Source organism: Centruroides vittatus, unplaced genomic scaffold (assembly GCF_030686945.1).
Source record: "Centruroides vittatus isolate TY-2023 unplaced genomic scaffold, ASM3068694v2 contig_717, whole genome shotgun sequence".
In the NCBI taxonomy this organism is placed as follows: domain Eukaryota; kingdom Metazoa; phylum Arthropoda; class Arachnida; order Scorpiones; family Buthidae; genus Centruroides; species Centruroides vittatus.
Genome location: NW_027122456.1, coordinates 996,173 through 1,009,125, shown reverse-complemented (window position 1 = coordinate 1,009,125; position 12,953 = coordinate 996,173). Strand labels below are relative to the sequence as shown.

Below are 12,953 nucleotides of genomic sequence, written 5' to 3'. Positions count from 1 at the left end.
CGAACGGAGTTGCGGAACGGATTAAGTTCGTTAACCAGGGTTCCACTGTATATCTAAGCATATTTGCCTCTCTGTAACAACTAAAGCATACCATTATAAAATACTATGCTACCATTCTTCAATACATCAATTAGATACTGCATTTTTGGCTACTTTCTGCATGGAAACTGAAAGATTGTGCCAAATATCTTGCAATTCTGTCAAAATTTCACTGTATTTTTGTACATCCATTTCATCTGTATAAAACGAGTGATGACGACAATGCGCAACTTGATAATAAGCCGACCTTTCGTTATGTTTCCGGCAATGCCCGTTGATATAAACGTTTTTAGTCTCATTCGGGGGCTGGCATCAGGCTTCTAAAGAAGATTTGTAGTAGAAGTTTTGGAATCTGGGATGAGTTTTGAAAAAAAATTTGTCCGATCCCAAAAATTCTACTACAGATCTTTAGAAGCCTGATGCCAGCCCCCGAATGAAACTAAAAACATTTATATCAATGGCATCGCTGGAAACGTAACGAAAGGTCAGTTTATTATCAAGTTGTATAGCTGTTTCAGTTTCAAAGAATAAGTTTTTATGATGATGCGCAATTCTTAGTGGAAATCAGTTAAAATTGAGTAAAATATGAGATTTGAAATTTAATATGGAAAACAAATTTTATTTAAATCCATGTAAAATTTTTATTTTCCTGCATAGTAGTCTCTATATATATAATTTTTAAAAGCATGTCCATATGTCACTCTCATTCGTACATATATATATATATATACATACATGTGTTCAATCGCTCGTCTAATAAACACGCACATAAAATACAAGTAACCTAACAAAAAAATAATAATAATCCAAGTTTTGTACATTTGCTAGAATGAAATCTTTGGTTAGACAAACTTTTATAAAATTGATTTTATGCCAAATTGGCAAAACGTTGTTCCATCCTGAGTTTCTTTTTGATTGCCAATAATTAATTATTAATAATAATAATAATAATTTTCGTATTTACAATAATAAAACTCTCTAAACACATTCTTTCGATTATGATACAAAGAAAGATTGGTTTGTAACAAAGAAATTGCTTCACATTGAGATTTCTTGTTGGTGCGAAAGTTCCGAATCGCCTCCCGATACCGATTCCGTAGGAGCCTTGCACGGTTGTTCGTAAGCGCTGTACGATCTCGGAAAGTAACAATCTTCGTTATGCTGATCGTAATGTTTCTTGTTCGACGAATACTGATATGCTTTGTTAGAATGCACGGAGTGGTTACTGTGGTGAGTACGTTTGTTTTCGCACTTGGATCTACCATCCCAACTGTGTTGCCTCCTGTTTTTCTTCCAGTGATTTGCACGATTACGTGACCTGGGCCTGTGTTTGTTGTTACCGACGTGATTTAGGTTACAGCCCGTCAGATCGGAAAAACAAGTATTCGAAATAATGGAAGAAGGAATTTGACTACAGTCCGAACATTCCGCACAAGAATCTTTATGGTTCTTACAATTTTGTGAGACGATCATCCAAGGTGGTAGAGAAAGATGCAGGTGATTGTTTAGGGAACCGTTACTGGTCGAGTTGTTATCTTTAATATGCGATTTTGCATTATTTTCGCATAACTTTGTGAAAGTGTTTTGCTTGTTGAATTTCAAATGAGAATTTTTTCGAAGAGGAATCGTCTGGCATCGATTGTTTTCGCTGCTACCACACGAATTGTTTTCTAAATCGTCTTTGGTTTGAATGGAGGAACAATTATTCCTTTGATTATGACTAGATAAATTGATATTATGTGGATTCTGAATACTGTTAGCGGTAGTGGGTTCCAGTTTGATTTTCTGTTCGTTATCGTCTAAATTATTTTCATCACAGATGTCTGCCGCTTCTTTTTGCAAATTGTTCTTCTGAAGTAGCTTTAATTGTTGCTGGCGGCGATTTTTTTCAAAAAATTTCCTAGCGACTACACTTTGCCTCGGATCGTAAAACATTTCTGCACCATTAAAAGAATGTTCCGTGGAGCTGGGATGCGACGAGAGAATATTACAGTTTGTCAATTTATCCGATCCCTGGTGTGACAGTGAAGCATTTATGTGCCCTTCCTGTGACGAGGGATTGTTTGAACTTAATATTTCCGTCGGTTGAGTTTCCCTAGTCATTTCCTGTTTAACTTTCAGTTGTATCTTTCTATATTTCCAGTTTTTAATATATTGACGCACATCTTGTCTAGAATAACAAAAAAAAGAGAAAACAAACGAACCTATAAGGGTGCTAAAGAAACAGTAAAGCAAACTAAATATGAGATTATCCGCAGGAAGATGATTAATAAACGGTCTTCCGGTGGCCATTGCTCCCGATGCCCAAGCAAATATAAATAAAAGTAATAATATCACATGCGCTCGAAGTTGCATATGGCAAGAATACTCCACATCTTCCATATTTTCAGAGTTATTATCTCCACAACTGTGAAGAGATCCTTCTTCGTGGTTAGTCTGAGTTAATTCCATAACCACATTATCTGCAATTGGTATGTTATCACAAACGGGTATTCCAGTCATTGTTATCTTATTATTTTCACACAAGACACAATATATTAGCAAAAAGAAAATGACGAGGAAGAAGACTAGTACCGCTGCCGGACCGTAAAAGGCTGCCAAACTCGGGTTAAAGGACAAGAAACAACTGCAAAAGTAAATATAACTTGTTAACTTTAACTTGAATTTATTTATGTATATATGTATATATATATATAATCAGTAAAGATTTCACTCACTAGTTTGGACCTCCATAATTTTCTAACAGTACCGCTGCCGAAATCCCACAAACTATCGTCGATATCCCCCAACCAACTAAATAAAACCTTAGCATAGGTTTAGGAGGAAGCAATTGTTCTGGAATTTCTTCATCCGGAAGTAGTTCTGGAGGATCCGTCTTGGTTAATTTCTTGTATAAGTTACTGAGATACAACATAATACATATTGATATGCATAATGAAAGTAAAGATTGTAAATCAAAGTTTAGAATTGGAAAATTAAAAAAAAAAAAAAAAACAAATTACCTGACAGTAATTATCATCCAAAGTAAAGTACAAAATGTCAAATAATGTAAAATTAATCCTACGGCTTCACAAATTTTGGTGTAATCCGTCTGATGGACACCAAAAGTAAAGGTTAAACATAATACTGTCATAGAAATCCAGGTATTTACAAGAGAGTGCTTATTCTTCTTTGGCATTTTTATCTCTCTATTATAAAATATTACATAGTTACATATGGAGGCAATAAACTTATTAGATTTTAAAAAAATCAAAATACGCACTTATGACTGCAACAGTATATAAGGATTGTCGCACCGAGTCCGCCAATACATACGAGAGATCCAAAATAAATGGCGGGATGCGACGGTCTAAACTGCGCTCGCTGAAGATTCAGTTCTGCTAACAATGCTTCGACGTCCTGTAATAAGTATATCAAATGTTTGTTAGCTGAAAAATATCAAAAATATATTACTTAAATTATGAACAAATGATGTGTATCTCTGTTAGATGTTCAGTTTTTTGAACATCTAAGTTTGGCCACAACAAAGCAATAGCTTTTGCTAAAATTGTGAAATTATTTCAGAAATTTAATGATTAATAAAAGTTGTATTCTTGAAAATATTAAAGAACAAAGACCAAATGTAACACCACATCAAGCATGCGTGTCTGTATGAAGTTTTACTATACTCATACTGTATGAGTATTCCAAAACTATCACAATAATTAAATCTAGGATGGAAAAACAGTCATAAAATGCAGTTTTTTTTATGACTCTTTTTCCAACCATACAGTAAGACCCTGCTTAACGCGGGGATTTTATATAATTATATATGTTAAATAACACATAACTAATTTCTGTGTGCATATGTTTAATTTTTTGTGACGAAGGTCCCGGCTCTTCTGAAATTCTTGTTTTTTGCGATGAAGTTGTGTAGTTTCATTGGTTGCGTTTTTTTTCCTTAAGCAAATGTCAGTATCAGAAGGTCGCATCCAAAACACCTGGTTTTGCTTTGGCATCCTATCAAAATATGGATCATTCGGTACAATTTGATCAATGATTTCGGTATCGTTACCAAACTTTTACTAAGGAAAACTGTAGAGAAATTTTTTGGGTTCTTTTTCAGAATCACTATTTTTCAGTTCTACATACATTTCTTGTTCTGCCAGTTCTTGAAGGTCGTCGTTGGTAAGACTTTCCCCAATAACCTGCTCGTCTACATCTCCTGTATCGATTAAGTTGACAATTTTGTCATCCTAACTATCAGCGATAGGCTCTTCTTGATGAGAATTCTTGGATACCTTCAGCCATAACTTCTTCCACACTCTGTTCGTGCATTTCTCAGTTAATTCTTGCCAAGCAAAGTCGATATTTCTTATGGCATCCGTGTTGTTATATTTTTTTCTAAAATTGCACAAAACAAACATAGATTTAAGGGAAGTACGGTGCTACGACGAATTGCCACCTTTTGCCGATTGGTTCGTGTTTGGGAATAATCGTGTTATATACGAATCAACGAAATACTGCATTACATTGAATCAGCATTAAGTGGGGTCTTACTGTATTTAAATAACTTGGTGCTTAATACCTAACTCTTCAACATTAATGTTCCGTTCAACAATTAATGTATCCATCTCTTATTAAATTTGATAATTATAATAAATGGTGCTTAAATTACAGTATTAAGTAATTTGGTAGTAGAGACAGACTTTAATTATTAGTAGTAGCAATTGTTTGGCTCTAATTAATAATAAATGTATATATCTACATTCTCCTTTTTCACATTGGAGAAAGCACTCCACTAACTTGGACTTTCGGATTGCTTTCGGTCCCTATTAGTTTGAGTTAGCAGGGGTTTACTATACACTGGTTTACAGATGGATCGAAAACTGACAGTGATGTGAGATGGTCAGACAGGAACTTCTTTGTCTCACTGAAAAGTTCCCTATTGTGTTTCAAGCAGAGTTATTAGCTGATACTTGGTGTTTTTGAATTATCTTGCTTCCTCTACATTTTCTTAAAAAAAGATGATAAATGATATTCTATGGCGTCGTCGAGGTGTCCTATAATCTCCAAAGCATTTTTCGACCGAAAGGAGTTGGTTTCTTCAATTCGGGGGCTGTGACTGCATTTTCCCGATGGTCACTCGTGACAATGCTTTTCTTCTTTAGAGCAAAAGCAGAATAACAGAATTTGATGTTTTGATCATTCGAAACATCAGATACTTGGTATGTCTACATTGTTACTACGTTAAGATCTCTGATAGTTGGGATGCTTTAAAAGCAATTAACTCTTGTTAGGTTATTTCAGCACTATTTTGGGAGTGCCGTTTGCATCTCGGTGAGCTGGCTACATGCAATAGAATTTTTCTCTTGTGAGTATTTACAGCAATGTGCTGATCTATTTGCCACGCTAGGAGTTTCATATTCTTTTGTTTGGCTTAAACCAGCTCTAAGTTCATTCTTTGATAGCTGTGGAGATACTATTTCTAATTATTCCAAGCAATGAAGATTTGCTCAGGAGTTAAACATTTTTGCCCATTGATTTTCTGGCATTCAATAAGAATTGTGTTACAAGAAATTTAGGATATTTTACAAACTGTATTGAAGAGTTTTTAGGGCAAAGGCCAAAATAGCCTACTTTTGTCATATTTTGACTATTGGTACAAATAATAATTTGATTTATATTCTGTTCTTACCTATTGCCCTCAATAAAATATGACTATTATTATTTTCAAAGCAAATTACATATATAAATTAATAATTCCTACCAATTACTATAATTAAATTAATAATCTTTGTTTAATTAACTTTTTCAAAAAAATATCATACAATTACAGGTTTGATACTAGAGTATGCGACTTATAACGTAAAAAATACCGGATATCGTATAGACCACTAAGAAGTGAGTTCCATTATATTAATGTATCTTAAAATAAACATGTTTAAGTTTCTAACTAACCTGTAGTACACCAAATGTTGCTAATTTGTCACAGGAGAATGTTATTAGATTATTCTGAACTTGTAATATTTTACATCCATTACTTGACCAATCACCTTGTCCATCTGTTAAAATATATTTTTTAACATTTGTACTTTTATTTGGTATAGTCATTGCTTTATAATATATACCTGCAGCATTTACGTCCCACCACACCGGCTCCACGTCGGAAGTATAAGCGGGAACTTGCAACATTACGACCACGGGTTCGGTTAAGTTGCGTGCGGGCACGAGAGCTAGAAAAAGAATTTTACGGATGAACGCGCTGCACGGTTTGTTAAATGTATTCCGAATCGTGGCGTTACTTTCTCTTACCTACTTTACACGATATCACGGACGACGTCACTTCTCGCCATTCCTTAATGCTCGCCGGCCGAGGAAATAACACGCTGTTATGATATATAATAAAGTGTAATTTGTGTTTTGGTCCTTTGGTGGGAATTTCTTGAAAGAGGGAAGAGGGTAGCTGGATAAATGCTTCTATTTTCTATTTAAAAAAATTAAGCATATGTAAATATTTACAATTTACAACATTTTAATTAAATGTATTTTATGTACCTTTTCCTTGCTAATTGTGGTCGGAAGACTCGTAAAGTTTAAATTATTACAATGTAAGATTTTATCGGTGTGAAAGTTCTCGAGCCAACTTTTTAAAGGTAAATTTTTCACATTATAATTTTGTTTGTAAGAAGTACAAGTCATTCCGTGGAAACCTTCGGATTTGGCGAAGAATTCTTCGACTGCCAGATGATTTTTATTTCTGTTCAATGCACTTTCTATTAGAATGTCTGATAATGATTCCAACGAACGAACGAGCCTTTAAGAAAACATGAACATAAATTTGTGTTATTGTATAATTGAATTAATACTCTTAAATTATACAAGTAAAACTCGGTGGCAATAATAATAATAATAATAATATTTAGTTCGGAAATGTTTCCTTTTGTTAAAAAGACAAAAGTTATTTACAGGATTGTCACAACCTAAAATGGGATCTTGGATTAAGCAGTCTCCAAAGAAAGTTAAAGAGTAGTCACTTAATCACATTATCACTGATTCTAGAAATCGACAAAGAAATTTATGAAAAAATTGAACTGGCTCTTGTTGGAAACAGATTGTGAACAATTAAAACTAATGGTTAACAAGTATGTATGTAAATTGCATAGAGTAGCAAGTGCTAATGCAACATCACATTCAGGATGTATAAAGCAATGGCGAAGCTACCGAGTGCGCGATGATACCTTAGAGTACAATGTCTAGCGAGTGAAGAGAGTGGATTATTTTGGCATTGCTGGTGTAATGGTTTTTTTTTTTTTTTAACTCTTTCCGCCCTGTGGGCACTAAGAGGGCCTCTTTTAGTAGGCCCATTATGGGTTCGGCCAGGCCCACAATGGGGCGACTGGGTGGTGAGGGACGGGGCCCGACATATCCGAACGGACCACCCCTCGAAAAATTCCTGGGGATTATTCGACCCGTTCGGATTCGATCCCGGGTTCCCCAGAGCTGGTGTAATGGTTAGGTGGTTTAGATTATAAGAGTTTTGTTAAGTGCTTTGAGTTATTTTTTGTTGGTTTTTTCAGAGACTTAATTGGGAAACTTAAATCTAATTTAAAATTAAATCTGGACAAAAATAACTCGGAATCAAAGCACTTACAAAGCCCTTAGAATCCAAATAGCCTAACTGTCACACTAGGCCAAACGAGTTCAATCTGTTCACAAGAATCACCTTGCTTGCACTTGGTAGCTTCACCGTTGCTGTATATGTTCCAAATGTGACATCATAGTATGTGCCACTCTACCCCATTGCTAACAGTATGCATGAAAGACCAAAACTTAGTCTGTCATTATGCATTTTTACTTTGAGGTATTGGCTAATGTTTGCAAAAGTGCCTAGTTAAGATTTTAAGGTTAAGTAGAAGGCAGCAACTCAGAATCCATCCACACATTATAAATTACTAGATGTCCACCCAGTAAGTTGACATCAGAGATCAGTTAGAAAATCAACAATAGGACAATTCAAAACCAAATTCATCTCTGTTTGGGAGCCAGTTACATAATGTGCCATTTGTTAGGTTTAACTTCGGGCAAAATAAATGGTACTTTACAAGCTGATGCCAAAACAGTGGTAATTGTTCGTGACAACAGTTACATCATCAACAATCTTTTGCTGTGAACATAAGCATTTAGATGTGGCACTGATTGAGGACAAAAGAACACGGCTTCACAGGAAAAAAAATACTGCTTGCTTGCTTAGTAAAAGAGAGAGACTAGGAAGATCCTTGCGAGGACATAAATCTTTCCAGTGGATGCCAAAGTGACTGACTTGGGCAAAGTGTATTTTGGGATGGAGGATGGTCTCACCATTGCAGAAATCAGAAATGTTATCAAGTTACTTAAATAAAGCAAAGCAGCAGATGATGAAATCTGATCTAAGATTCTGATCCTGGTTAAATATTTAAGACTTATTTGCTTTTTTAGGTAGCATTCAATTCTGGAAAGACACCATAGCAATGGTACAGTGGGGTAGTAATCTCTATAAGAAAGGAGAGAGGAGTGAATACTCTATCAGTGCATCTACGCTAAGTGATTAGAAAGAGGATGCTGAGATATAATTGAGGTGTCATTTCGAGGATGAGCAGTGACTTTTTGATTTTACAGAACAAAAGTGGCCCAAATCCTGGAGAAATGCAGTGAGTATGCAAAAAAGATTTATGCTTGCTTCATAGATTTTGAGAAGAAATATGAACTAATTTGGAGACTGCTATGTGAGTGACGGAGTAGAATCAACATATTCTACAATCTACAGAATGCATTTGATAGGTTTACAGCTGTTTTGTAACAATGTTCTTCACAAATTACTGGGTAATTAATTAAATACAAATGAAACCTTTTCATCCATCTCAGCATTACAGCTGTTTACAATAATGATGAGATGAAAATAAATATGCCAAAGACTGAAGTCACTCTCAAGAAGTATTATTAAATGTATACACTAGCTAAGTGAAATTTAAATATTTGTAAATTGCATTCATTAATCTAGACAAAATGTAGAAAAAAACACCCAAATTGAGGAACTGCCATGTAACTAAATCAGCCATTAGTGCTCAAGAATGACAGCTTTGTCTTTCTTCTTAGCAGTGTATTCTGCTCGGTCCATATCCCAATTCTCTCCGACAAACGTAAATGTCCGGTAATGTCCGAAAGAGTGCAATTCAAAATCCAAGCAGCAGAGATGAGATTTCTGAGACCACAGCATCCAAGAAAGTATCAATTTTGAGCCATTACTTCTTTGAATTGAGAGATCACAATTATATTTGTTGGATGTGTCTTGGGAGTCAAGCAAGAGAGGTGAATTCAGGCCTTAAGATTGAAAGACCTTACTGGGAGTGTGCCCCTTCAACCCTCTCAGAATAACAGGTATTGCAAATTAATAGTAATTTATCCAAAATCAATGGCAAGACTTTTATACATTCAACAAGAACACACACACACACAAAGCATTTCTAATGGGCAAGTATTATTAAAAATAAATGTGACTGAAATGAAATAATTAGAATCATATAAGTCCTGTAAATTTAGATTTGATGTTTATCAGAACATTATTTAATCAAGCTTTGTAATAACAATTATAAAGAACAAACCGTGAACAGGAATTATCTTCCGTTTGTGCAGCGTGTAGCAGTTTCTTATCGACACCCATGATGATATTAATAACATCAATCAGTATTTCCCCTATCTAAATAAGAAAAGAAAAAGTAATTTAAATTACAGTTTTGATTAAATTTGTGGTAAAGTTTTAATCCTGTATACTTCTTTATGATGTCCGGCAAACTCCATATAATTTTCGATCGTGCGGGCGATAAAAACGACGTCCATTTTATCCTTAAGCATGCTTCCGTCTCCGGTGTAATTTCTCAGTCCTCGAGCACTGTCTAATACGTTGGTTTTGCTCAATGATAAATTAGTCTGAATGGAAAAAAAAAAGATAAATATGTTAGTAAGTTTGACATTTCGAAATATTATTTTATGCTTTTATTTCTAAAAGCGAATCAAATTGCTATTTTATATGATGTTTTACATAGGGATGACTTTTTAAATATGAAATGAGCAGCAATAACTGCCATTTCACTAGTAAGTTTTAGTATATACAGTATTTTTAGAAGAAATAAAATCTGAAATGGCAAAATGGCTATTGCAGAACTGATTTCGCCCACATGATTTCTCTCTGTGTGGATAAATAAATAATTTATGAATATTCCCCAGTTTTGCATTTTAAAGTCACGAATAGAATGTAACAAGTACAGTAAACCTCGCTAACCCCAATGAATTATTTTGAAAAATTGATTGTGCATTGTACACTAGTTTAAAATTTCTTGAGAATAGAAAACTTATAATTAACAAGTGCTTTCGATATACAGAAGGCTGCAGTAATATGCATTTTATTACTGTGGCCTGTAAGTTACCGAAGACTGTACATTATGGTCCTGAAAGTTTCTGAGCTCTTACTGCTGAATTTATTATTACAGGAAATATCTTCTGTATAGAGCTGACTGTAATAACTTTTTGTACTATATATTTACATTGTCTGATTTAGTGAGGTATTTCTCTGACAATCTTCACTCTATCCCCACCAACTTGGATTAATAGATATTGTATTGACCCCATATGTACGATACAGAGGACCTAACAGAGTATAATCTGAAAGCATGGAATTTCTAGCCTTTAGAAAATTATAGTATGTCGTGAATCCATCTGATCATTCTTTATTAGCCATTCAATTAGAAACTGTACTGAAAAGATGTTTTTTTATTCTCTTTTTTCTTCTCACAATGAATTGTGAGTGAATGAATGTTTCAAATAGAGTACAGGATGTTTTATAAAAATGTTAATACTTATATGGGGAGGTGCAGTTAGCATAGCCATACATTTTTGAGAACTCTATAATCAAATCACAAATTCTTTCACGTGAACTATGTGGGGAGCAACCCGCTACTTCCATATTAGTGTTAAAATCGTTTTGAAGTACTTTATTTGGTAAATGTGATACTGTCTTAAATATAAACATATTGTGAATTTAAATTTTTCTCTATATGTAATAAAATGTATAAAAATAACACGAAATACTCCTACAATAACTATGCATAATGTGCATATTTTTTTTTATAATCATTGAAAAGTGCTCGTTAATATTCGCCTTTAAAATTTGAAATCAAAAAGGCACTGGAATATTTTTTCAGATTTAAAACTTAAATATATAAATACCTTTGAAAACTGTTCAAATACTTTAGTCACTTCGGAAACGTACGGACAGGCCGAAGTGTCTAAATTTTCCCACTTGCCTTCGTTATTACACGTGTGATATGCGAAAGCCGGTACGTAACCGAGAGCTCCGGCGGGAATACCTTCGCACTGTAACTCCACTGTTATACTAGCTAATGTTTCTGGCCATAAATACTGTCCCTGTAATTGTAAATTATTTATGTTAAAATATTGTTTTATCATTTTCACATTTATTTATTTCAATAAAAATTCATAAATATAAAATTCTGTTTATCATTATTGACTATTGTTTCAATAAGTTCTACAATGTTTACCTATTTCTCACGCTTCTGAACCTCGTTAACAAATACAGTCAACAGCAACATATTTTTTTACAAAAGTCCGAAAAATGCAACCCGACAAATAAGAAAAAATGGAATCTTTTACTTATACGGGTCTGTCTAAAAATGGATTGTCTGGTACACTCAAACCTGTCCCCAAATGGTTCATCCTTACTTGTAAACAATGTGTGTCATTCGTACTGAGTTCCCAATCCTTATGTATAACTCTTCGATTTGAAATTTATGTACAAGGTGAGTAGAAAGTAACTTGACATGTACTGTACCTTATTAAATGGAAATATGGGTGCATACCTTAAAATTCAATGTACGAGGATCGTCCCAGAAGTACCTGACCTGACATATAGATGGCTGTAGTTGTTTGAAAAAAATTACTGTGGTCGAACGTATCAGGTCAGTCCATAAGTCCATAAGTCCATGCGCATTTTTATGACCTTGAGAAAAATCTTGTTTGCTGTTAAAAATGTCAGTCTAATGTGATAATTTTTACACTGAAGTGTTAAATTGGATCTCATTCATATAATACTGTTCAGAATTGTGAACATTTCAGTTGTTTATTTTCGTTAAAATGGAAGTAACCGACGAATACAAAAGACGTGTTTTATACTTTTTATTTTTAAGTGGTGAGAATGCTACAAATGCAGCCAAAAAAATAAATACTGTACATAATCAAATTGTAATTAGTGCAAGGACTGCGCAGAAGTGGTTTGAAAGATTTAGAAACAACGATTTTAGTGTGGAGGATAAGGCTCGTACTGGAAGACCAGTCGACTTTGATGACGATGCTCTCTCTGCACTAGTTGAAGCAGAACCATCTTTAACAGTTGATGAAATTGTGGAACGTTTAAATTCATCCCACGGAACCGTTCATAGACACCTACAACAAATCGGAAAAGTTTCAAAGCTAGGAAAATGGATATCGCACGAACCGTCAATAGCTAACCGACAACAACGTGTAAACATTTGCACGTCTCTTTTATCCCGTATTGCTTTAGAACCTTTTCTTGGTAGGCTGGTTACTGGAGACGAAAAATGGATCCTCTATAATAATGTGACGAGAAAAAGACAATGGATGGATCGCAACAAGCAGCCAAAACCGACTGCAAAAGGTGGGTTGCATCCAAAAAAAATTCTTTTGTCTGTTTGGTGGGATATGTCAGGTGTAATTCACTTTGAGCTGTTAGAACCTAATCAAACAATTACAGCTCAAATGTATTGTGAGCAATTAGAGCGTTTAAGTGAAAAATTGAAAAAAAATCGACCGTCGTTAGTGAACAGAAAGCAGGTTCTCTTGCAGCATAACAATGCCAGACCACA

General features: G+C 34.4%; 1 protein-coding gene across 2 annotated transcripts in view; it reads right to left on the bottom strand.

Moving 5' to 3' along the window:
* Positions 1-652: 652 nt before the first annotated feature.
* Positions 653-12,953, bottom strand: part of Remo (Remoulade) — a 68,019-nt gene continuing 55,718 nt past the window's right edge. Inside the window, exons 7-17 of one of the 2 annotated variants that reach the window (XM_067276815.1) lie at positions 11,281-11,478; positions 9,829-9,984; positions 9,660-9,754; positions 6,577-6,835; positions 6,334-6,505; positions 6,150-6,254; positions 5,980-6,083; positions 3,302-3,438; positions 3,042-3,227; positions 2,757-2,939; positions 653-2,665 (exon numbers count right to left, since the gene is read on the bottom strand). In XM_067276815.1, coding sequence (XP_067132916.1) covers positions 1,078-2,665; positions 2,757-2,939; positions 3,042-3,227; positions 3,302-3,438; positions 5,980-6,083; positions 6,150-6,254; positions 6,334-6,505; positions 6,577-6,835; positions 9,660-9,754; positions 9,829-9,984; positions 11,281-11,478 — 3,183 coding nt within the window. In that variant the 3' untranslated portion in view covers positions 653-1,077. The remainder of the gene's footprint in view (positions 2,666-2,756; positions 2,940-3,041; positions 3,228-3,301; positions 3,439-5,979; positions 6,084-6,149; positions 6,255-6,333; positions 6,506-6,576; positions 6,836-9,659; positions 9,755-9,828; positions 9,985-11,280; positions 11,479-12,953) is intronic. The other variant, XM_067276814.1, reaches the window with a different exon arrangement.